Source organism: Zonotrichia albicollis, chromosome 26, assembly GCF_047830755.1.
Source record: "Zonotrichia albicollis isolate bZonAlb1 chromosome 26, bZonAlb1.hap1, whole genome shotgun sequence".
In the NCBI taxonomy this organism is placed as follows: domain Eukaryota; kingdom Metazoa; phylum Chordata; class Aves; order Passeriformes; family Passerellidae; genus Zonotrichia; species Zonotrichia albicollis.
The window spans coordinates 8,441,698-8,466,831 of record NC_133844.1 but is presented as its reverse complement, the minus strand read 5'-3'; the positions used below and the strand labels follow the sequence as shown (position 1 = coordinate 8,466,831).

Below are 25,134 nucleotides of genomic sequence, written 5' to 3'. Positions count from 1 at the left end.
GTCCCTGGGATCAGAGCTTCCCCTTGGAATTGTGGGTTGTTCTGAGGGCTCCCCTCAGCCTGCTCCTCCTCAGACAGATGTTGTCCTTTCTCCAGATGTTTGTGCAGCCCACCCTGACCTTCCCCTGGGGCTGGGGCTGCAGTGCCATGCTCCATCCTCCTTCCCCTGAACTGTTTTTTGGGAATTCCTCCTTGCAGGCCTGCAACGAGCCCGTGCTGAGGAGGATTGCCGTGGATAAATGCGCCCGCAGGGTGCGCCAGGCGCTGGCCAGCGTCAACTGGGACACCAAGCTCATCCAGTGGCTCCACACCACGCTGGTGGAGACCCTGAGCCTGCCCGTGCTGGCTGCATACCTGGATGCCCTGCAGACCCTCAAGGGAAAGGTGATAAAGGCAGGGGGAGGTCTGGCTGGCACAGCTGGCAGAGGCTGGAGTTGTTGTGCCATGGTTTGGGTGTGTTTTCTCACTTCCTCCTGGTCTCTGCTTGCAGATCCCTGCGCTGATTGACAGGATGCTGCTCTCCTCCACGGCCAAGACAGGAGCAGCAGGGGCTGAGGCGCTGTCCCTGCTGCTCAAGAGACCCTGGGACCCAGCTGTGGGTGTCCTGTCCCATAATAAACCAGTGAGTGCCCCTGGGGGGATGTGGGGGTTCTGTGGCAGCTTCAGTCTCCCCATCCTTTGCCTCTGTCCTCTCCCTGGGCTCCTCTGCCCCTGATTTACACCTGAATGGAAGGGGCCCAGCAGGATCGTCAATGCAACCTGTCCTTGCACAGACACCCCAAAATGCCACCCTGGGACCCTGCACAGACACCCCAAAATCCAAAGGCTCCCGGAGCCCCGGCAGCCTCGGGGCTGTGTGCATTCCCTGGGCAGTGCCCAGCATCCCAAATCCCACCCTGATCCCACCCTGGCCCAGCTCCAGCCATTCCCTGGATCCTGTCCCTGTCCCAGGGAGCAGAGACCAGAAAAGGAGAATCCCTTCTGTTGGAGAAATTCTCCTGGGTATCCCAAGGGAGCTTTGGCTTGGGAAGACAATGAAAGAGCTGTGCAAGATCCTTCCCTGTGGGGCAGGGAGGCCCTTCCTGGGGGCGCTGCTGTCCCTGACAGGCTCCTGTTGGACGTTGCAGAGCAAACTGCCCGGATCGCCCCTGATCCTCATCGCCTCCTCCGGCCCCGCCAACTCCCTGTTCCCCACGTCCCGGCGGCACCGCTTCTGGCAGTCCCAGCTCTCCTGCCTGGGAAAGGTCTGTGGGGCTGGAGCTGTGGGGCTGGAGCTGTGGGGCTGGAGCTGTGGGGTTGGAGCTGTGGGGTTCCTGTGTGGGGCTGGAGCTGTGGGGTTCCTCTGGGGTTCATCTGTGGGGCTGGAGCTGTGGGGCTGGAGCTGTGGGGCTGGAGCTGTGGGGTTCTTGTGTGGGGTTGGATCTGTGGGGTTCCTCTGTGGAGCTGGAGCTGTGGGGTTGGATCTGTGGGGTTCCTGTGTGGGGTTGGATCTGTGGGGTTCCTGTGTGGGGCTGGAGCTGTGGGGTTCCTGTGTGGGGCTGGAGCTGTGGGGTTCCTCTGGGGTTCATCTGTGGGGCTGGAGCTGTGGGGCTGGAGCTGTGGGGCTGGAGCTGTGGGGTTCTTGTGTGGGGTTGGATCTGTGGGGTTCCTCTGTGGGGCTGGAGCTGTGGGGCTGGAGCTGTGGGGTTCCTCTGTGGGGCTGGAGCTGTGGGGTTCCTGTGTGGGGTTGGATCTGTGGGGTTCCTCTGTGGGGCTGGAGCTGTGGGGTTCCTCTGTGGGGCTGGGAATCTGTGGGATTCCTCTGGGGTTCTTCTGTAGGGCTGCCTCTTTGGGGCTGGATCTGTGGGGTTCCTGATGCTGTCCCCAGCCCTGCTGGCTGTCCCTGATGTCACCAGCCCTGCTGACTGGTTCTCCTGCTGTCCCCAGCCCCGCTGGCTGTCAGTGCTGTCCCCAGCCCCACTGGCTGTCCCTGCTGTCCCCAGCCCTGTCCCCGCTGTCCCCAGCCCTGTCCCTGCTGTCCCCAGCCCTGTCCCCGATGTCCCCAGCCCTGTCCCCACTGTCCCCAGCCCCACTGGCTGTCCCTGCTGTCCCCAGCCCTGTCCCCGCTGTCCCCAGCCCTGTCCCCGCTGTCCCCAGCCCTGTCCCCGCTGTCCCCAGCCCTGTCCCTGCTGTCCCCAGCCCTGTCGCTGCTGTCCCCAGCCCTGTCCCCGCTGTCCCCAGCCCTGTCCCTGATGTCCCTGTCCCTCACAGGTGATCCCCATCGCCACGTCCCTGCTGAACAACGGCAGCGGGGTGGGGGTGCTGCAGTGCCTGGAGCACATGATCGGCGCCGTCAGGGGCAAGGTGGCCGAGGTGAGGACAGCAGGAGGTGCCCCCTGTGCCCCCTGTGCCCCCCATGCCACCCAGGGCATGGTGCCGGTGTCTGTCCCAGCGCTCCAGCTGTGCTTTGTGTCCCACAGATCCACAACCACTTCTCGCACAAGCAGATCATCCTGATCGGGTGGAACACGGGTGCCTTGGTGGCCTGTCACGTGAGTGCCCCACTGCTCTGTGGCCTGGGGGGCACAGGAGGGCTGGGGGGCTGTTAGAGCAGCTCCAGAGGAGACCACGGGGCTGCTCCAGGGCTGGGGCCCTTCTGGAGTGAGGCTGGGAGAGCTGGGAATGGTCACCCGGAGAAGGAAAATTCCAGGGAGAGCTGGGAATGGTCACCCGGAGAAGGAAAATTCCAGGGAGAGCTGGGAATGGTCACCCAGAGAAGGAAAGCTCCAGGGAGAGCTGGGAATGGTCACCTGGAGAAGGAAAATTCCAGGGAGAGCTGGGAATGGTCACCTGGAGAAGAGAAAGCTCCAGGGAGAGCTGGGAATGGTCACCTGGAGAAGAGGAAAATTCCAGGGAGAGCTGGGAATGGTCACCCGGAGAAGAGAGAGAAAGCTCCAGGGAGAGCTGGGAATGGTCACCCGCAGAAGAGAAAGCTCCAGGGAGAGCTGGGAATGGTCACCTGGAGAAGAGAAAGCTCCAGGGAGAGCTGGGAATGGTCACCTGGAGAAGAGAAAGCTCCAGGGAGAGCTGGGAATGGTCACCTGGAGAAGAGAAAGCTCCAGGGAGAGCTGGGAATGGTCACCCGGAGAAGGAAAATTCCAGGGAGAGCTGGGAATGGTCACCCGGAGAAGGAAAATTCCAGGGAGAGCTGGGAATGGTCACCTGGAGAAGAGGAAAATTCCAGGGAGAGCTGGGAATGGTCACCTGGAGAAGAGGAAAATTCCAGGGAGAGCTGGGAATGGTCACCTGGAGAAGGAAAATTCCAGGGAGAGCTGGGAATGGTCACCCGGAGAAGGAAAATTCCAGGGAGAGCTGGGAATGGTCACCTGGAGAAGGAAAATTCCAGGGAGAGCTGGGAATGGTCACCTGGAGAAGGAAAATTCCAGGGAGAGCTGGGAATGGTCACCTGGAGAAGGAAAATTCCAGGGAGAGCTGGGAATGGTCACCTGGAGAAGAGAAAGCTCCAGGGAGAGCTGGGAATGTTCACCTGGAGAAGGAAGATTCCAGGGAGAGCTGGGAATGTTCACCTGGAGAGGAGAGAGAAAGCTCCAGGGAGAGCTGGGAATGGTCACCTGGAGAAGAGAGAGAAAGCTCCAGGGAGAGCTGGGAATGGTCACCTGGAGAAGAGAGAGAAAGCTCCAGGGAGAGCTGGGAATGGTCACCTGGAGAAGAGAGAGAAAGCTCCTGGGAGAGCTGGGAATGGTCACCTGGAGAAGAGAGAGAAAGCTCCTGGGAGAGCTGGGAATGGTCACCTGGAGAAGAGAGAGAAAGCTCCTGGGAGAGCTGGGAATGGTCACCTGGAGAAGAGAGAGAAAGCTCCAGGGAGAGCTGGGAATGGTCACCTGGAGAAGGAAAATTCCAGGGAGAGCTGGGAATGGTCACCTGGAGAAGAGGAAAATTCCAGGGGGAGCTTCAAGCACATTCCAGGGCCTGATGGGGCTTCAGGAGAGCTGGAGAGGGACTGGGGACAGAGGATGGAGGGACAGGACCCAGGGAATGGCTCCCACTGGGAAAGGGGAGATTTAAATGGATTATTGGGAAGGAATTCCTGGCTGGGAGGATGGAGAGGGGCTGGGGTGGAATTCCAGAGGAGCTGTGGCAATTTGAGTCATTTAATCACCATGTTAATGACCAAGGTGTTGCTGTGAAGGTCTTTCTGTGCCTGGCAGAGCAGCCTTCATTCCTGGGATGTGCTGGGCTCTGGGAATGCTGCCCTGGGATGGGATGGGATGGGATGGGATGGGATGGGATGGGATGGGATGGGATGGGATGGGATGGGATGGGATGTGTCCCTGACTGCTCTCTCCCTGCCCAGGTTTCTGTGATGGAATATGTCACTGCTGTCGTGTGCCTTGGCTTCCCACTGCTCACCGTGGACGGCCCCAGGGGGGTAAGGACCAGATGGAGCTGCTTGAAGAGCTCTGCTTGTCTTTTTTTGTGGAATGGTTCCTGGAGAATTGGCTGATTTTTTGGGAGAATGTGGGTGTGACTGTTGTTTGGAGCAGCTGTTGCTCTCAGAGGAGGAGCTGTAGCAATCCTGGTGGGATTCTCAATCCATGGCTGTGTGAGGAGTGCTCTGGGCTTGTCTGTGCTGTGGTGGGGTTTGGAGCTCCTTCCTGGGGCCTGGATCCATCATGGGGGATCCCTCATTATCCATGGCCTGGATCCATCATTATCCATGGGGGATCGATCATTGTCCATGGCCTGGATCCATCATTGTCCATGGCCTGTGTCCATCATTATCCATGGCCTGTGTCCATCATTGTCCATGGCCTGTGTCCATTATTATCCATGGGGGATCCATCATAATCCATGGCCTGTGTCCCTTGTTTTCCATGTCCTGTGTCCCTCCTTATCCCTGTCCTGGCTCCTTTATTCCTGTCCTGTGTCCCTCACTTTCTGTGCCATTTCCACAGAGCCCACATTTGTCCCTTTGGGGTGTGTCTGGACAGGGACTGGTGACACAGCCAGCCTGGGAAGTGGCTCCTTCCAGGGGCAGTGGAATCCCTTTGGAAGGAGAGGCTCCATTTTCTGCAGATCACACAGAATTCCCCTCTGGCCTCAGTAAATCCCACTGGGAGCTCCTCAGCCCCATCCCGGGGTTGCAGCTCCCTCCCTGCCCCTTGCAGGATGTGGACGATCCCCTGCTGGAGATGAAGACCCCGGTGCTCTTCGTCATCGGGCAGAACTCCCTGCAGTGCAACGTGGAGGCCATGGAGGATTTCAGGGAGAAGATCCGGGCGGACAACAGCTTGGTGGTGGTGGGAGGAGCAGATGACAACCTCAGGTGAGGCTGTGCCAGCTGGGCTCTGTCCTCCTGGGCATTCTGGGCAGCACCATGGGGGTGCCAGCCCCAAATCTGGTGCTGGAACAAGGTGGGAGTTGCATGGGAATACTCCAGGCTTGTGTGTGATGGGATAACTGCAGGAAAAACCTGTATGGGAATGGGCCTGAGATAGAACTGGGCTGGATTTAGGGCTGCACCCAACAGCACAGAGGAGCTTTTGGAGCATCACAGGAGTCAGGAATCTCTAGCAGTGAAAATCCATAAAGAAAAGGAAAGAAAATACCCTTAAACTGACACTGGGTGTGAAGGCAGAGCCCTGAAATGTCAGGCTGGATTTGCAAAATGCTTTGGGGAGTTGCAGAAAGGATCTTTGCCCTCATCAGGTGAAGGATGCTCGTGGAAAAGTGTGGATTTCCACCTGGTTTGGTTCTTTTTTTCCCCCAGGATAAGCAAAGCCAAAAAGAAGGCAGAAGGCCTGACGCAGAGCATGGTGGACAGGTGCATCCAGGTACCCACAGGGATCAGGAGGAGGAAGGAGGCAGTGCTGGAGTGTCCCAGGTTACAGCAGGGCTGGATTGGATTGCATTGCATTGCATTGGATTGGATTGGATTGGATTGGATTGGATTGGAGGGAATCTTCTCCTCAGGGGGGTTTGGAAGGGAGCTCTGAGATCCTGGGGCTGCCCCTGAACCTGAGCAGTTTCCTGAGTGTCCCAGCACAGCAGCATTTTGGGAGAAACCTCTGTGGTTTTTCCCCCACAATTCCTCAATCAGTGCTTTGTCAGCTTCACTGACAAATCCACCTTCTCTCTGTGAGCTTTTGGGAATTTCCTGCAGAATTCCAAACCCACAGATCCTCACCCACGTTCCCCCTTGGCAATGCCTCATTTCCTTGCTTGGAGCTGTGCAGATGCATTGCTCACACACCTGCCCGGCCCTGAATGCCAGTGTTTCTCCCCAAAATGGCCAGGATGAGATTGCAGACTTCCTGACGGGGGTGCTGACCCGGGCCGAGAGCCACTCGGGCTCGGAGCCGCGCGACCTGGACGCCGAGAGGAAGAAGAAGCCGCGCGAGTGCAGCAGGAGGGACCTGTCCTTCGAGCTGCCCGAGAGGAGCAGCAGGCCCGCCTCCCCCGCGGCCAGAGTGCCAGCCTCGCCCTCGGGCTCCGAGGTGGGCGCTCCTGCCAGCCTGGTGCCAGCTGGGGCTGGGCACAGAGCGGGGTTTGGGCGGCCAGAATGGCCCAGGTCTGTGCTGAGGGAGGTGGGAGGGCACACAGGGCCTCAGGGGAGGTTTAGGTGAGAAATTTGGGAAAATTAAATCTCCCAAATCTGTGCTGAGGGAGGTGGGAGGGTACCCAGGGGGATGTGGTCTCAGGAAAAGGTTTAGGTGAGAGATTTGGGGGGGGATGCAGCCTCAGGGGAGGTTTAGATGAGAAATTTGGGAAATTAAATCTCCCAAATCTGTGCTGAGGGAGGTGAGAGAATACCCAGGGGGACATGGCATCAGGGGAGGTTTAGGTGAGAAATTTGGGAAAATTAAATCTCCCAAATCTGTGCTGAGGGAGGTGGGAGGGTACCCAGGGGGATGTGGTCTCAGGAAAAGGTTTAGGTGAGAGATTTGGGGGGGGATGCAGCCTCAGGGGAGGTTTAGATGAGAAATTTGGGAAATTAAATCTCCCAAATCTGTGCTGAGGGAGGTGAGAGGGTACCCAGGGCATCAGGGGAGGTTTAGGTGAGAAATTTGGGAAATTAAATCTCCCAAATCTGTGCTGAGTGTTGGGAGAGGGAGGATGAGAGGATACACAGGGGGTGTGGCCTGAGGAAAAGGTTTAGATGAGAAATTTGGAAAATTAAATCTCCCAAATCTGTGCTGAGGGAGGTGAGAGGGTACACAGGGGATGTGGCATCAGGGGAGGTTTAGGTGAGAGATTTGGGAAAATTAAATCTCCCAAATCTGTGCTGAGGGAGGTGAGAGCGTACCCAGGGGGATGTGGCATCAGGGGAGGTTTAGATGAGAAATTTGAGAAAATTAAATCTCCCAAATCTGTGCTGAGGGAGGTGAGAGGGTACCCAGGGGGTGTGGCCTCAGGAAAAGGTTTAGGTGAGAAATCTGGAAAATTAAATCTCCCAAATCTGTGCTGAGGGAGGTGGGAGGGTACCCAGGGGATGTGGCCTCAAGGGAGGTTTAGGTGAGAAATTTGGGAAAATTAAATCTCCCAAATCTGTGCTGAGCTTTGGGAGTGGGGTGTGAGAGCGTACCCAGGGGGACATGGCCTCAGGAAAAGGTTTAGGTGAGAGATTTGGGAAATTAAATCTCCCAGATCTGTGCTGAGGGAGGTGAGAGGGTACCCAGGGCCTCAGGAAAATGTTTAGGTGAGAGATTTGGGAAATTAAATCTCCCAGATCTGTGCTGAGGGAGGTGAGAGGGTACCCAGGGCCTCAGGGGAGGTTTAGATGAGAAATTTGGAAAATTAAATCTCCCAAATCTGTGCTGAGTGTTGAGAGTGGAGGATGAGAGGATACCTAGGGGGATGTGGTCTCAAGGGAGGTTTAGGTGAGAGATTTGGGTAAATTAAATCCCCAGTCTGTGGTGAGTGTTGTGAGAGGGTACCTGGGGCCTCAGGGGAGGTTTAGATGAGAAATTTGGGAAAATTAAATCTCCCAAATCTGTGCTGAGCTTTGGGAGTGGGGTGTGAAGAGGGTACCTGGGGAATGTGGCCTCAGGAAAATGTTTAGATGAGAAATTTGGGAAATTAAATCTCCCAAATCTCTGCTGAGGGAGGTGAGAGGATACCCAGGGGGACGTGGCATCAGGGGAGGTTTAGGTGAGAAATTTGGGAAGATTAAATCTCCCAAATCTGTGCTGAGTGTTGGGAGAGGGAGGTTAAAGGGTACCCAGGGGGACGTGGTCTCAAGGGAGGTTTAGGTGCGAGATTTGGGAAATTAAATCTCCCAAATCTGTGCTGAGGGAGGTGGGAGGGTACACAGGGGGATGTGGCCTCAGGAAAAGGTTTAGGTGAGAGATTTGGGAAATTAAATCTCCCAAATCTGTGCTGAGGGAGGTGAGAGGGTACCCAGGGCCACAGGGGAGGTTTAGGTGAGAAATTGGTAAAATTAAATCTCCCAAATCTGTGCTGAGTATTGGGAGAGGGAGGTGAGAGGATACCCAGGGGGATGTGGCCTCAAGGGAGGTTTAGGTGAGAAATTTGGGAAATTAAATCTCCCAGATCTGTGCTGAGTATTGGGAGAAGGAGATGAGAGGATACCTAGGGGGATGTGGTCTCAAGAGAGGTTTAGGTGAGAGATTTGGGAAAATTTCATCTCCCAAATTTGTGCTGAGTGTTGGGAGAGGGAGGTTAGAGGGTACCCAGTGGGATGTGGCCTCAGGAAAAGGTTTAGATGAGAGATTTGGGAAAATTAAATCTCCCAGATCTGTGCTGAGTGTTGGGAGAAGGAGGTGAGAGGGTACTCAGGGCCACAGGGCAGGTTTAGATGAGAGATTTGGGAAAATTGTCTCATGGGAAGCTTTGGCCCAGGCTGGTGGAGTCAGCACCAAAGCACAGCTGGGTGTGGCCCTGGGCACAGGGCTTGGTGCTGACAATGGCCCTTCATCCTGAAGGTCCTTCCCAGCCTCAAACTCCCAGATTCTCCCAGAGAGGGCAGTGAGTGCCAGGGTGCCCCAGCAGCTGGGCTGAGTGTCCGTCTGTCCCTGCAGGACCTGTCCAGCGTGTCCAGCAGCCCCACGTCCAGCCCCAAGGCCAAGGTGGCGGCGCTGGCGCTGCCCAAGGCCAGCCAGGGGTGCCCCCCGCAGCTGCAGCGGCGGCAGGTGCCCAGGCCCGAGCCCGTCCTGAGCCACAAGCAGGCACAAGGTAACTGCTGCACTCCCCACCCTTCCTGCTGCTGCACTTGGGGGTTTTCTGTCTCTGGATCTGTGTAGGGTTGTATTTTCTTTGTCCTGTGCAATTTTGAGTTTTCTCTCTGTCTGCACCTGTGCAGGTTTTATTTTCTCTGTCCTGTGCAATTTTGAGTTTTCTCTATCTGGATCTATGTAGGATTTTATTTTCTCTGTCCTGTGCAATTTTGGGGTTTCTCTCTCTCTGGACCTGTGTAGGATTTTGTTTTCTCTGTCCTGTGCAATTTTGGGGTTTCTCTCTCTCTGGACCTATGCAGGTTTTATTTCTCTGTCCGTGCAATTTTGGGTTCTCTCTCTCTCTCTTTCTGGACCTGTGCAGGTTTTGTTTTCTCTGTCTTCTGCAATTTTGGGTTTTCTCTCTCTCTGTACCTCTGTAGGATTTTATTTTCTCTGTCCTGTGCAATTTTGAATTTTCTTGCTCTGGACCTGTGCAGGATTTTCTTTTCCCTGTCCTGTGTAATTTTGGGGTTTCTCTCTCTCTGGACCTGTGCAGGTTTTTACTTTCTCTGTCCTGTGCAATTTTGGGTTCTCTCTCTCTGGACCTGTGCAGGATTTTCTTTTCTCTGTCCTGTGCAATTCTGGGGTTTCTCTCTCTCTGCACCTGTGCAGGTTTTTATTTTCTCTGTCCTGTGCAATTTTGAGTTTTCTCTCTCTGGACCTGTGTAGGATTTTCTTTTCTCTGTCCTGTGCAATTTTGGGTTCTCTCTCTCTCTCTCTGGACCTGTGCAGGGTTTTATTTTCTCTGTCCTGTGTAATTTTGGGGTTTCTCTCTCTCTGCACCTGTGCAGGGTTTTATTTCTCTGTCCTGTGCAATTTTGGGTTCTCTCTCTCTGGACCTGTGCAGGTTTTTATTTTCTCTGTCCTGTGCAATTTCGAGTTTTCTCTCTCTGGACCTGTGCAGGATTTTCTTTTCTCTGTCCTGTGCAGTTTTGGATTTTCTCTCTCTGTACCCGTGCAGGTTTTTATTTTCTCTGTCCTGTGTAATTTTGGGGTTTCTCTCTCTCTCTGGACCTATGCAGGTTTTATTTTCTCTGTCCTGTGCAGTTTTGGCTTTTCTCTCTCTCTGCACCTGTGCAGGTTTTTATTTTCTCTGTCCTGTGCAATTTTGAGTTTTCTCTCTCTGTACCTGTGCAGGTTTTTCTTTTCCCTGTCCTGTGCAGTTTTGGGTTCTCTCTCTCTCTTTCTGGACCTATGTGGATTTTTATTTTCTGTGCTGTGTTGAATTCCAAGCTCCCCATGGCAGCTTTCTCTGCAGCTCAGCGCCTGTCTCTGCTGGAGGGTTGGAATTGGGTTGGAATTGGGTTGGAATTGGGTTGGAATTGGGTTTCTGCAGTTGTGGAGCCGTGCTGCTGCTGGAAATGGGAAGGATTCTGTCTCTGGCTGACCCTGTAGCCGTGCCCTGATCCCTTTGGGACACCCAGGGCTGGTGTCTCCTTCAGGACACCCTGAAGGTGCTCAGCAGATGCTTGAGGCTCTTGAATTGAGGTGGAAACTGTGAGATTTGGGGAGTTCCAGAACCATCCTGTGGAAAACCTGCTGTGGAGAAGGAACCAGCTTGAGCTGTGGAGTTTTGTGCTTTTGGATAAAAATGTTGAGTTTGGTGAACTTTGGGAGTTCAGGGGGTGCTTTTGTGGCTGAAGATCCCTCCTGGCAAACTCCAGCAGCACCTGGGGGTGGCTCTGCATCCTCCTTTCCTTCCTTGCTGTGCTCAGGACAGACCTGGACGGGCTGGTGGATGTCACCTGCAGCTGTGACCCTGCAAATTCAATATTGTCACCTGCAGCTGTGACCCTGCACATCCAATATTGTCACCTGCAGCTGTGACCCTGCACATCCAATATTGTCACCTGCAGCTGTGACCCTGCACGTCCATCAGTGTCACCTGCAGCAGTGTCACCTGCAGCTGTGACTCTGCATGTCCAATATTGTCACCTGCAGCAGTGTCACCTGCATGTCCAATATTGTCACCTGCACATCCATCAGTGTCACCTGCAGCTGTGACCCTGCACGTCCATCAGTGTCACCTGCAGCTGTGACCCTGCATGTCCAATATTGTCACCTGCAGCAGTGTCACCTGCATGTCCAATATTGTCACCTGCACATCCATCAGTGTCACCTGCAGCTGTGACCCTGCACGTCCATCAGTGTCACCTGCAGCTGTGACCCTGCAAATTCAATATTGTCACCTGTAGCTGTGACCCTGCAAATCCAATATTGTCACCTGCAGCAGTGTCACCTGCACATCCAATATTGTCACCTGCAGCAGTGACCCTGCACATCCATCAGTGTCACCTGCAGCTGTGACCCTGCGCATCCAGTATTGTCACATCCATCAGTGTCACCTGCATGTCCATCAGTGTCACCTGCAGCTGTGACCCTGCACATCCAATATTGTCACCTGCAGCTGTGTCACCTGCATGTCCATCAGTGTCACCTGCACCTGTGACCCTGCATGTCCAATATTGTCACCTGCAGCAGTGTCACCTGCACATCCAATATTGTCACCTTCAGCAGTGTCACCTGCACGTCCAATATTGTCACCTTCAGCTGTGACCCTGCACATCCAATATTGTCACCTTCAGCAGTGTCACCTGCAGCTGTGACCCTGCACATTGAATATTGTCACCCGCAGCAGTGTCACCTGCATGTCCATCAGTGTCACCTGCAGCTGTGACCCTGCACATCCAATATTGTCACCTGCAGCAGTGTCACCTGCATGTCCATCATTGTCACCTGCACCTGTGACCCTGCACATCCATCCTGGCTCCATGGGGAAGCTGGAGCTTGGATCTGCCCTCATTCCTCAGCCCAGGGACTGAGGGAGGCACTTCCCAGGTGACAGAGGGGACACAGGAGCTGAGTCCTGGTGCCTGATTTGATTGGGAATAAAACCAGGGGTAGTAATTCTTGGTGCCTGGTTCTGTCAGGAATGCCATGATGATTCCCAGTGCCTGATTCTCTTGGGAATGCCATGATGATTCCTGGTGCCTGGTTCCATCAGGAATGCCATGATGATTCCTGGTGCCTGGTTCTGTCAGGATTGCTGAGGTGATTCCCAGTGCCTGGTTTTCTTAGGAATGCCGTGGTGATTCTTGATGCCTGGTTCTGGTAGGAATGGTGTTATTATTCCCAGTGCCAGGTTTTGTCAGGAGTGCTGAGGTGATTCCTGGTGCCTGGTTCCATCAGGAATGCCATGATGATTCCCAGTGCCTGATTTTCTTGGGAATGCCATGATGATTCCTGGTGCCTGGTTCCATCAGGAATGCCATGATGATTCCCAGTGCCTGGTTCCATCAGGAATGCCATGATGATTCCCAGTGCCTGGTTTTCTTGGGAATGCCATGATGATTCCCAGTGCCTGATTTTCTTGGGAATGCCATGATAATTCCTGGTGCCTGGTTCTGTCAGGAATGCCATGATGATTCCCAGTGCCTGGTTCTGTCAGGAATGCCATGATGATTCCCAGTGCCTGATTTTCTTGGGAATGCCATGATGATTCCTGGTGCCTGGTTCTGTCAGGAATGCCATGATGATTCCCAGTGCCTGATTTTCTTGGGAATGCCATGATGATTCCCAGTGCCTGATTGCATCAGGAATGCCATGATGATTCCCAGTGCCTGGTTCTGTCAGGAATGCCATGATGATTCCCAGTGCCTGGTTCCATCAGGAATGCCATGATGATTCCCAGTGCCTGGTTCCATCAGGAATGCCATGATGATTCCTGGTGCCTGATTCCGTCAGGAATGCCATGATGATTCCCGGTGCCTGATTTTCTTGGGAATGCCATGATGATTCCCAGTGCCTGATTTTCTTGGGAATGCCGTGGTGATTCCCATCTGGAGCTGCTCAGGGCCCTGCTGGCTCCCATCTCCAGCTGCTCTCAGCTCCTTGGCCCAGCCCAGCCCAGCCCTGCTGTCTCTCCATCCCCCTGGCTCTGTCAGGCTCTCTGTTGGAGTGAGCCCCCCAGGCTGTGCTCCCAGGGCTGGATCTGTCCTGTCTGGAGCTCTGCCTGCTCCAGGGTCCCCTCTGGGTGTCCCCAGAGCCCCTGTGCCCTGCAGAGCCTGGCTGTGATCCCGTGGTTCTCTCTCATTCATTTCAGCTCACTTTGCTGCTTTTCTGAAACAAAACATGCTGGTGAGGAAGGCTCTTCCTCCTGGCACCTCCTCCTGTCGCTTGGGTGAGTATCTGCTCACTCCTCACTGGCTCTGCCTGTCTGCCTCCTCCTCTCTGTCTCTGCTGCCTTCCTCCATCATCCTCCTCTTCCTCTGGGGCTGTGTCCCTGCTGTGTCCCTGCTGTGTCCCCTGCTTTGTGCTACTCTGCTCCTTGGAGCTCCAGCCCAGGGCCCTCTTTGGCAGCAGAGATCTCAGGCTTTGCTGAGCTCCTCCTGCCCCTCCTGGATAAATCTCAGCTTTGCTGATGGATCCTTGATAGCCTTGGGAAGGTTCTGATGGATCAGGGTTGGCTTTGGGAAGGTCCTGATGGATCAGGGATGGCTTTGGGAAGGTCCTGATGGATCTGGAAAGGTCCTGATGGATCAGGAATGGCTTTGGGAAGGCTCTGATGGATCTGGGAAGGTTCTGATGGATCAGGGATGGCTTTGCAAAGGTTCTGATGGATCCATGATGGCTTTGGGAAGGTTCTGATGGATCAGGAATGGCTTTGGGAAGGCTCTGGTTGATCAGGAATGGCTTTGGGAAGGTTCTGATGGATCGGGGAAGGTTCTGATGGATCAGGAATGGCTTTGGGAAGGCTCTGATGGATCTGGGAAGGTCCTGATGGATCAGAAATGGCTTTGCAAAGGTTCTGATGGATCAGAGATGGCCTTGGGAAAGTGGTGATGGATCAGGAATGGCTTTGGGAAGGTTGTGATGGATCTGGAAAGGTCCTGATGGATCAGGGATGGTTTTGGGAAGGTTCTGGTGGATTCATGATGGCTTTGGGAAGGTTCTGATGGATCAGGGATGGCTTTGGGAAGGCTCTGATGGATCAGGGATGGTTTTGGGAAGGCTCTGATGGATCAGGAATGGCTTTGGGAAGGCTCTGATGGATCAGGGATGGCTTTGGGAAGGCTCTGATGGATCAGGAATGGCTTTGGGAAGGCTCTGATGGATCAGGGATGGCTTTGGGAAGGCTCTGATGGATGCTTTGCTGCAGCACCTCCTTGGCTTTGCTTGGTGCCTCTCCAAGCCTGCCCAGCTCCTGGGGGATGCTCTGTGCTGAGCTGCAGCTCTGCCCCTCTGTGCTGCAAACCCTCCCCTTGTCCCTCCCTGGCCTGCAGGGCTGCTGAGGGGTCACCCCGGATTGTGGGGTGCAAATGCCCCTGTGGGGCTGTGGCAGCCGGGCAGAGCCTGGCAGCACACCCAGCCCTGGGCTCTCACAGGGCTCCTGTGCAGGCTGGCACAGAGGGAGCTGTGCGTGGGCTGGGTGCCATCTCTGCTGGCACCCCGGGCACTCCAGGAGCCCCTTCTGTGTCCCCCAGCTGCAGCAGCCCCCGAGCCCTCGGAGGGGGCTCACAGAGGTGATGCCAGAGAGCAGCTGAAGAGGCAGCAGAGCCCCAGCCCGAGCCCTGCGTGCAGCAGAGCCTCCAAACGAGCCAAAATCAAGGTGACCATTGTGTCCCACGGCGAGGCCACGGGCACCGGAGCAGCCCTGAGCACCCAGGCTGAAAGTGAGTTGGCACCTGGCTGTGGCACTGCAGGGCCTGCTGGGGGAGCTGTGCTTTGCTAGGCCTGGCTTTCCTTAGTCCTGGGTTTGGCTTGGCCCTGCTTTGTGCTGGTCCCTGCTTTGTCCTTGGCCCTGCTTTGTATCCTTGGCCCTGCTGTGTGCTGGGCCCTGCTTTGTATCCTTGGCCCTGCTTTGTGCTGGGCCCTGCTTTGTCCTGGGCCCTGCTTTGTCCTGGGCCCTGCTTTGTCTCCTGGGCCCTGCTTTGTCCTTGGCCCTGCTTTGTGCTGGGCCCTGCTTTGTCCTTGGCCCTGCTTTGTCCTTGGCCCTGCTTTGTGCCAGGCCCTGCTTTGTGCTGGGCCCTGCTTTGTCCTTGGCCCTGCTTTGTCTCCTTGGCCCTGCTTTGTGCTGGGCCCTGCTTTGTCCTTGGCCCTGCTTTGTCCTTGGCCCTGCTGTGTCCTTGGCCCTGCTTTGTGCTGGGCCCTGCTTTGTGCTGGGCCCTGCTTTGTCCTTGGCCCTGCTTTGTGCTGGGCCCTGCTTTGTGCTGGGCTCTGCTTTGTTGTGGGCCCTGCTTTGTGCTGGGCCCTGCTTTGTGCTGGGCCCTGCTTTGTCCTTGGCCCTGCTTTGTCTCCTTGGCCCTGCTTTGTGCTGGGCCCTGCTTTGTGCTGGGCCCTGCTTTGTGCTGGGCCCTGCTTTGTCCCGGGCCCTGCTTTGTGATGGGCCCTGCTTTGTGCTGGGCCCTGCTTTGTCCTTGGCCCTGCTTTGTCTCCTTGGCCCTGCTTTGTGCTGGGCCCTGCTTTGTGCTGGGCCCTGCTTTGTCTCCTGGGCCCTGCTTTGTGCTGGGCCCTGCTTTGTCCTTGGCCCTGCTTTGTGCTGGGCCCTGCTTTGTGCTGGGCCCTGCTTTGTGCTGGGCCCTGCTTTGTGCTGGGCCTGCTTTGTCTCCTTGGCCCTGCTTTGTCCCAGGCCCTGCTTTGTCTCCTTGGCCCTGCTTTGTCTCCTTGGCCCTGCTTTGTCTCCTGGGCCCTGCTTTGTCTCCTGGGCCCTGCTTTGTCTCCTGGGCCCTGCTTTGTCTCCTGGGCCCTGCTTTGTCCTTGGCCCTGCTTTGTCCCGGGCCCTGCTTTGTCTCCTGGGCCCTGCTTTGTGCTGGGCCCTGCTTTGTCCCAGGCCCTGCTTTGTCCTTGGCCCTGCTTTGTGCTGGGCCCTGCTTTGTGCTGGGCCCTGCTTTGTGCTGGGCCCTGCTTTGTCTCCTTGGCCCTGCTTTGTCCTGGGCCCTGCTTTCTCCCGGCCCTGCTTTGTGCTGGGCCCTGCTTTGTGCTGGGCCCTGCTTTGTGCTGGGCCCTGCTTTGTGCTGGGCCCTGCTTTGTCCTTGGCCCTGCTTTGTGCTGGGCCCTGCTTTGTCCCTGGCCCTGCTTTGTGCTGGGCCCTGCTTTGTCCTTGGCCCTGCTTTGTGCTGGGCCCTGCTTTGTCTCCTTGGCCCTGCTTTGTGCTGGGCCCTGCTTTGTCCTTGGCTCTGCTTTGTCCTTGGCCCTGCTTTGTGCTGGGCCCTGCTTTGTCTCCTGGCCCTGCTTTGTCCCAGGCCCTGCTTTGTCCCAGGCCCTGCTTTGTCCTTGGCCCTGCTTTGTCCTTGGCCCTGCTTTGTGCTGGGCCCTGCTTTGTCCTGGGCCCTGCTTTGTCCCGGGCCCTGCTTTGTCCTTGGCCCTGCTTTGTGCTGGGCCCTGCTTTGTCCTGGGCCCTGCTTTGTCCCGGGCCCTGCTTTGTCCTGGGCCCTGCTTTGTGCTGGGCCCTGCTTTGTCCTGGGCCCTGCTTTGTCCTGGGCCCTGCTTTGTCCCGGGCCCTGCTTTGTCCTGGGCCCTGCTTTGTGCTGGGCCCTGCTTTGTCCTTGGCCCTGCTTTGTCTCCTTGGCCCTGCTTTGTGCTGGGCCCTGCTTTGTCCTTGGCTCTGCTTTGTGCTGGGCCCTGCTTTGTCCTTGGCTCTGCTTTGTGCTGGGCCCTGCTTTGTCTCCTGGGCCCTGCTTTGTGCTGGGCCCTGCTTTGTGCTGGGCCCTGCTTTGTCCTTGGCCCTGCTTTGTCCTTGGCCCTGCTTTGTCTCCTGGGCCCTGCTTTGTCCTTGGCCCTGCTTTGTCTGCTGGGCCCTGCTTTGTGCTGGGCCCTGCTTTGTCTCCTGGGCCCTGCTTTGTCCTTGGCCCTGCTTTGTCTCCTGGGCCCTGCTTTGTCCTTGGCCCTGCTTTGTCTCCTGGGCCCTGCTTTGTGTTGGGCCCTGCTTTCTCCCGGCCCTGCTTTCTCCTAGCCCTGCTTTTTGGAGGATTTAGCTGCAGGGAAAGGTGGACACTCCAGCTGTGAGTGGCTTGGCAGGAACCATTTTTCCATGGCCTTGGAAACAGCCTGGAGCTGGGAGGGGATCCTGCACCTCCCTCTGGTCAGGCACCTTGCTCTGGAAGCCTGGAGCTGCTGCTGGGAGCAGGATGGGTACTGGAGCTACTGGGAGCTACTGGGGGCAGGATGGATACTGGTGCTGCTGGGGGCAGGATGGATACTGGAGCTACTGGGAGCTACTGGGAGCAGGATGGATACTGGAGCTACTGGGAGCTACTGGGGGCAGGATGGATACTGGTGCTGCTGGGAGCTGGGTTCTGGTGCTGCTGGTGTTACTGGGAGCGGGGTTCTGGTGCTGCTGGTGTTACTGGGAGCAGGGTTCTGGTGCTGCTGGTGTTACTGGGAGCTGGGTTATGGTGCTGCTGGTGTTACTGGGAGCAGGGTTCTGGTGCTGCTGGTGTTACTGGGAGCTGGGTGCTGGTGCTGCTGGTGTTACTGGGAGCAGGGTTCTGGTGTTACTGGGAGCAGGGTTCTGGTGTTACTGGGAGCAGGGTTCTGGTGTTACTGGGAGCTGGGTGCTGGTGCTGCTGGTGTTACTGGGAGCAGGGTTCTGGTGTTACTGGGAGCAGGGTTCTGGTGTTACTGGGAGCTGGGTTCTGGTCCTGCTGGTGTTGCTGGGAGCTGGGTTCTGGTGCTGCTGGGAACTGGGTTCTGGTGTTACTGGGAGCAGGATTCTGGTGCTGCTGGTGTTACTGGGAGCAGGGTTCTGGTGTTACTGGGAGCAGGGTTCTGGTGTTACTGGGAGCTGGGTGCTGGTGTTACTGGGAGCTGGGTTCTGGTGTTACTGGGAGCTGGGTGCTGGTGTTACTGGGAGCAGGGTTGTGGTCCTGCTGGTGTTACTGGGAGCTGGGTTCTGGTGTTACTGGTGTTACTGGGAGCAGGGTGCTGGTGCTGCTGGTGTTCCTGGACCCCTCTCCAGGTTCCTCTCCCCCTGACCCCGATGGTGCTGCAGCTGCTCCCTCTGTGCCCTCCAGATCCCCCACCCAGCCCAGCTGCTCCCCCTGGGCTGGAGTGTGCCCGGCACCCCTGGCACCCCATCCCAGCAAACCCCAGCAAACCCCAGCAAACCCCAGCAAACCCCAGCAAATCCCAGCAAACCCCAGCAAACCCCAGCAAATCCCAGCAAACCCCAGCAAACCCCAGCAAATCCCAGCAAACCCCATCAAATCCCAGCAAACCCCAGCAAACCCCAGCAAACCCCAGCAAATCCCAGCAAATCCCAGCAAACCCCAGCAAACCCCAGCAAATCCCAGCAAACCCCAGCAAACCCCAGCAAATCCCAGCAAACCCCAGCAAACCCCAGCAAATCCCAGCAAACCCCAGCAAACCCCAGCAAACCCCAGCAAACCCCAGCAAACCCCAGCAAACCCCAGCAAACCCCAGCAAACCCCATCAAACCCCAGCAAACCCCAGCAAACCCCAGCAAACCCCAGCAAATCCCAGCAAACCCCAGCAAACCCCAGCAAATCCCAGCAAACCCCAGAAAACCCCAGCAAATCCCGGCAAACCCCGGCAAATCCCGGCAAACCCCGGCAAACCCCGGCAAACCCCGGCAAACCCCGGCAAACCCCAGCAAATCCCAGCAAATTCCAGCAAACCCCAGCAAACCCCAGCAAACCCCAGCAAATTCCAGCAAACCCCAGCAAACCCCATCAAATCCCAGCAAACCCCAGCAAACCCCAGCAAATCCCAGCAAACCCCATCAAATCCCAGCAAACCCCAGCAAATCCCAGCGAACCCCAGCGAACCCCAGCAAATCCCAGCAAACCCCAGCAAACCCCAGCAAACCCCAGCAAACCCCAGCAAATCCCAGCAAATTCCAGCAAATTCCAGCAAATCCCAGCAAACCCCAGCAAACCCCAGCAAACCCCAGCAAACCCCAGCAAACCCCAGCAAACCCCATCCTGCCTCTGCCCCTGGGAAATGCCCAGGAGGAGCTGCTGGGCTCCATCTCCTGCCACAGGACACAAATCCACGTCCTCCTGGAAGGTTTCGCTTCATCTTCTGGCGGCTTTGAAAAGCTCTGCTTTCCACAATCAATCTTTTTTTTAATTTTAGTTTTTAATTTTCCCAACTTTACTTCTTTCCACAGAAAGGAAATGAGTTGCAGAAGTAAACATGAACCCAAACAAGAGTTGCCTCTTTGCCAGGAGGAATGCACAAGGAAGGAATGCAGTTGTATCTATCCCCCAGTGCTGCAATAAACAAATGAACAAATTCCGTGGCTTGTCGCATCCCTGTGTATTGTGTAAAGTGTCTTGGAGCAAGAATCCTTACAAAATCCTCACAAAATCACCCAGATCCCAGCAATCCATCCATGGAACAGGAGGGGATTAGTGGAGAGAGATTTGCCTTTGGTGGCAGGGCCTGAGGTTCCTCAGGGATTTCGGGAGGCGATTCCTTCCCTGCTGCCTCTGCAGTTCCATATTTCCTGTGTTCTAACTGGATTTTGCTCCTCCCAGCAGTGGCATTGCTGCAGGAGACGCTCTGGGAGCTGCCTGGGCACTGCAGAAGGGGATCCCGGCGGGTTTGTGGGCACACGAGCTCAGCTTTGTCCCTTTTGTTTTGCAGTTGTGTCCGGGAAGCCGCTGCCCCTGGGCCAGGCCGTGCCCAGCACCAAGGAGCTCTCGGGGCTGCTCTCCACCCCCAAGTGAGTGGGAATTGGGGGGTTTGGGGTCTTTCTGTCCTGCATGGGGAGCTTTCGGTCATGGGGGAGGCTCTGGGGCTCCTGGAAGCTCCATTGGGGCCTGGGAGTGGAGGTGCTGAGGCTGCTGTGCTCTCCCAACCTCAGGTTTGTTTCTCTCTCTTTGTGGTGGCTTTGGCAGAAATTCTGTCTTTAAGTTCTGTCTGGTTTCAAGTAAATAAAATTTCTTTTCTATATTTTTATATATATATATATATATATATGTATGTATGTATGTATATGTATATATAATATATATTGTATATATTATGTATGTATATATAATATATATAATGTATGTATATATCATATATATATTATGAAGAGCTGGTTTCAAGTACATAAAATGTATTTTATAAATAAAAATATATACATATATATTCTATATATAAAGTATATATTATATATATGTATATAAATATATATAAAATATGTATTTATATACATATAATACATATGTATGTATATGTATATATATGTATATATATGTAAATGTATATATAATATATAATATATATATATAATATATATAATATATGTATATATCATATATATATTATGAAGAGCTGGTTTCAAGTAAATAAAATTTATTTTATAAATAAAAATATATAATATACATATATAATATATATTCTATGTATAAAGTATATATTATATATATGTATGTATATAAATATATATGAAATATATATTTATATACATATAATATATATATGGATGTATATGTGTATATATATAATACCTTTATATACATATAGAATATACATTATATATGTAAATTTTTAATATATATATATACAATTTAAAAATATTTATAAAATTAAATTTTAAATAAATGAAAAATGGGGTTTAGGCAGGGACAGTGCCCTGCAGGCTCTGTGCCGGCTCTCAGTGCCAGCTCAGTGCCAGCTCAGTGCCAGCTCTGTCCCTTCCCCTGCAGGCTGAGCTCCGGCGCGGAGCCCTCGCTGAGCCCGGCCCAGCCCGGCCTCCCCAGCAGCGGCAGCGCCTCCGCCCCCAGCGCCTTCCACGCCCTGCAGAGCCGCCTGGTGGCCAGCGCTGGGCACGGCCTGCCCGCCCCGCCCGCCGCGCTGCCCGGTACGGGCTGGGGGCTGCGGGGGATTGGGGAGGGTCTGTCCCCAGAGGGGAGGGGGCTTGGGAAAGGGTCTGTCCCCAAATGGGAGGGGTTTGGGTGGGATTTGGGAAAGGGTCTGTCCCCAGAGGGTGCTGGGCACTGCCCAGGGAATGGGCACAGCCCCCAGGCTGCCAGAGCTCCAGGAGCCTTTGGATTTTGGGGTGTTTGTGCAGGGATGCCCAGAATGGGATTTCGGGATGCTATGCAGTGTCCCAGAATGGGATTTTGGGGTGCTGTGCAGGGTCCCAGGGTGGATTTTGGGGTGTCTGTGCAGGGATGCCCAGAATGGGATTTCGGGATGCTATGCAGTGTCCCAGAATGGGATTTTGGGGTGCTGTTCAGGGCTTTCAGGGTGGATTTTGGGGTGCCTGTTCAGGACTCTCAGGGTGGATTTTAGAGTGCTGTGTAGGGCTCTCAGGGTGGGATTTTGGGGTGCCTGTTCAGGGCTCTCAGGGTGGATTTTGGGGTGCTGTGCAGGCTCCCAGGGCTGGTTTGAATGATCCCAGTGGGTCCCTTCCCACTCAGGACATTCCCTGATCCCATAACCGAGCTGTGGGAGGATCCCCAGTGCCCTCAGGTTGAAGAGCAGCTCTGCAGCCCCAGCACAGCCCCGCAATTCGGTGCTGCTGAGCCCTCCCAGGCTGACCCTGTCCTTCCCTGGCTTTCAGGAGCAGCCTCTGCCAGCAGCCTGCTCCAGGGGCTGAGCTTCAGCCTGCAGGACATGGGCACCAAGGCCTCCAGCCTGGCCCCCAGCGCGGCCACCGGCTCTGCTGTGCAGGTGAGGAGCCCCTGGAGAGCCCACGGGGCAGGGCAGGCTCTGGGTGGGAGACAGGGCTGGCTCTGGGGGCTGCTGAGGGGCTCTGGGAGGAGCTGTGTGTGTGCAGGGAGGGACCAGTGGGAAAAGGCACACTGGGAACCCTCAGGGTCCCACTCAGAGTGCCAGGAGGGGTCAGTGACCATTCCCTGATCAATGACCATTCCCTGATTAGTGACCATTCCCTGATCAGTGACCATTCCAGTGACCATTCCCTGGGATCAGTGACCATTCCCTGATCAGTGACCATGCCCTGGGATCAATGACCATTCCCTGATCAGTGACCATTCCCTGGATCAGTGACCATTCCCTGGGATTAGTGACCATTCCCTGATCAGTGACCATTCCCTGGGATCAGTGACCATGCCCTGATCAGTGACCATTCCCTGATCAGTGACCATTCCCTGGGATCAGTGACCATTCCCTGATCAGTGACCATTCCCTGATCAGTGACCATTCCATGGATCAGTGACCATGCCCTGGGATCAGTGACCATTCCCTGAGATCAGTGACCATTCCCTGATCAGTGACCATTCCCTGGGATCAGTGACCATTCCCTGATCAGTGACCATTCCCTGGATCAGTGACCATTCCCTGGGATCAGTGACCATTCCCTGATCAGTGACCATTCCCTGATCAGTGACCATTCCCTGATCAGTGACCATTCCCTGATCAGTGCTCATTCCCTGGGATCAGTGACCATTCCAGTGACCATTCCCTGGGATCAGTGACCATTCCCTGATCAGTGACCATGCCCTGATCAGTGACCATTCCCTGATCAGTGCTCATTCCCTGATCAGTGACCATTCCCTGATCAGTGACCATTCCCTGGGATCAGTGACCATTCCAGTGACCATTCCCTGGGATCAGTGACCATTCCCTGATCAGTGACCATTCCCTGATCAGTGACCATTCCCTGGGATCAGTGACCATTCCCTGATCAGTGACCATTCCCTGGGATCAGTGACCATTCCCTGATCAGTGACCATTCCCTGGATCAGTGACCATTCCCTGGATCAGTGCTCATTCCCTGATCAGTGACCATTCCAGTGACCATTCCCTGATCAGTGACCATGCCCTGATCAGTGACCATTCCCTGGGATCAGTGACCATTCCCTGGGATCAGTGACCATTCCCTGATCAGTGACCATGCCCTGATCAGTGACCATTCCCTGATCAGTGACCATTCCCAGGGATCAGTGACCATTCCCTGGGATCAGTGACCATTCCCTGATCAGTGACCATTCCCTGGGATCAGTGACCATTCCCTGGGATCAGTGACCATTCCCTGGGATCAGTGACCATTCCCTGATCAGTGACCATTCCCTGATCAGTGACCATTCCCTGGATCAGTGACCATTCCCTGATCAGTGACCATTCCCTGGGATCAGTGACCATTCCCTGATCAGTGACCATTCCCTGATCAGTGCTCATTCCCTGGGATCAGTGACCATTCCCTGGGATCAGTGACCATTCCCTGATCAGTGACCATTCCCTGATCAGTGACCATTCCCTGGATCAGTGACCATTCCCTGGGATCAGTGACCATTCCCTGATCAGTGACCATTCCCTGGATCAGTGACCATTCCCTGGATCAGTGCTCATTCCCTGATCAGTGACCATTCCAGTGACCATTCCCTGATCAGTGACCATTCCCTGGGATCAGTGACCATGCCCTGGGATCAGTGACCATTCCCTGATCAGTGACCATTCCCTGATCAGTGACCATTCCCTGGGATCAGTGACCATTCCCTGATCAGTGACCATTCCCTGATCAGTGCTCATTCCCTGGGATCAGTGACCATTCCCTGGGATCAGTGACCATTCCCTGGGATCAGTGACCATTCCCTGGGATCAGTGACCATTCCCTGATCAGTGACCATTCCCTGGGATCAGTGACCATTCCCTGATCAGTGACCATTCCCTGGATCAGTGACCATTCCCTGGGATCAGTGACCATTCCCTGATCAGTGACCATTCCCTGATCAGTGACCATTCCCTGGATCAGTGACCATTCCCTGATCAGTGACCATTCCCTGGATCAGTGACCATTCCCTGATCAGTGACCATTCCCTGATCAGTGACCATTCCCTGGGATCAGTGACCATTCCCTGATCAGTGACCATGCCCTGATCAGTGACCATTCCCTGGATCAGTGACCATGCCCTGGGATCAGTGACCATTCCCTGATCAGTGACCATGCCCTGGATCAGTGACCATTCCCTGATCAGTGACCATGCCCTGGATCAGTGACCATTCCCTGATCAGTGACCATTCCCTGATCAGTGACCATTCCCTGGGATCAGTGACCATTCCCTGATCAGTGACCATGCCCTGATCAGTGACCATTCCCTGGATCAGTGACCATGCCCTGGGATCAGTGACCATTCCCTGATCAGTGACCATTCCCTGGGATCAGTGACCATTCCCTGATCAGTGACCATTCCCTGGATCAGTGACCATTCCCTGGGATCAGTGACCATTCCCTGATCAGTGACCATTCCCTGATCAGTGACCATTCCCTGATCAGTGACCATTCCCTGATCAGTGCTCATTCCCTGGGATCAGTGACCATTCCAGTGACCATTCCCTGGGATCAGTGACCATTCCCTGATCAGTGACCATGCCCTGATCAGTGACCATTCCCTGATCAGTGCTCATTCCCTGATCAGTGACCATTCCCTGATCAGTGACCATTCCCTGGGATCAGTGACCATTCCAGTGACCATTCCCTGGGATCAGTGACCATTCCCTGATCAGTGACCATTCCCTGATCAGTGACCATTCCCTGGGATCAGTGACCATTCCCTGATCAGTGACCATTCCCTGGGATCAGTGACCATTCCCTGATCAGTGACCATTCCCTGGATCAGTGACCATTCCCTGGATCAGTGCTCATTCCCTGATCAGTGACCATTCCAGTGACCATTCCCTGATCAGTGACCATGCCCTGATCAGTGACCATTCCCTGGGATCAGTGACCATTCCCTGGGATCAGTGACCATTCCCTGATCAGTGACCATGCCCTGATCAGTGACCATTCCCTGATCAGTGACCATTCCCAGGGATCAGTGACCATTCCCTGGGATCAGTGACCATTCCCTGATCAGTGACCATTCCCTGGGATCAGTGACCATTCCCTGGGATCAGTGACCATTCCCTGGGATCAGTGACCATTCCCTGATCAGTGACCATTCCCTGATCAGTGACCATTCCCTGGATCAGTGACCATT

General features: G+C 54.9%; 1 protein-coding gene across 5 annotated transcripts in view; it reads left to right on the top strand.

The window, feature by feature from the left end:
• The window catches only part of KANSL3 (KAT8 regulatory NSL complex subunit 3), a 32,217-nt gene that overhangs the window by 2,759 nt on the left and 4,324 nt on the right, over window positions 1–25,134 (top strand). For 2 of the 5 annotated variants that reach the window (XM_074559011.1, XM_074559016.1), the window contains 15 exons: window positions 198–383; window positions 490–621; window positions 1,127–1,243; window positions 2,250–2,351; window positions 2,459–2,530; window positions 4,354–4,428; window positions 5,168–5,325; window positions 5,770–5,833; window positions 6,296–6,496; window positions 9,041–9,194; window positions 13,338–13,415; window positions 14,719–14,907; window positions 19,844–19,922; window positions 20,896–21,050; window positions 21,756–21,865. In XM_074559011.1, the coding sequence (XP_074415112.1) occupies window positions 198–383; window positions 490–621; window positions 1,127–1,243; window positions 2,250–2,351; window positions 2,459–2,530; window positions 4,354–4,428; window positions 5,168–5,325; window positions 5,770–5,833; window positions 6,296–6,496; window positions 9,041–9,194; window positions 13,338–13,415; window positions 14,719–14,907; window positions 19,844–19,922; window positions 20,896–21,050; window positions 21,756–21,865 (1,872 nt within the window). The remainder of the gene's footprint in view (window positions 1–197; window positions 384–489; window positions 622–1,126; window positions 1,244–2,249; window positions 2,352–2,458; window positions 2,531–4,353; window positions 4,429–5,167; window positions 5,326–5,769; window positions 5,834–6,295; window positions 6,497–9,040; window positions 9,195–13,337; window positions 13,416–14,718; window positions 14,908–19,843; window positions 19,923–20,895; window positions 21,051–21,755; window positions 21,866–25,134) is intronic. The other 3 variants (XM_074559012.1, XM_074559013.1, XM_074559014.1) reach the window with 3 other exon arrangements.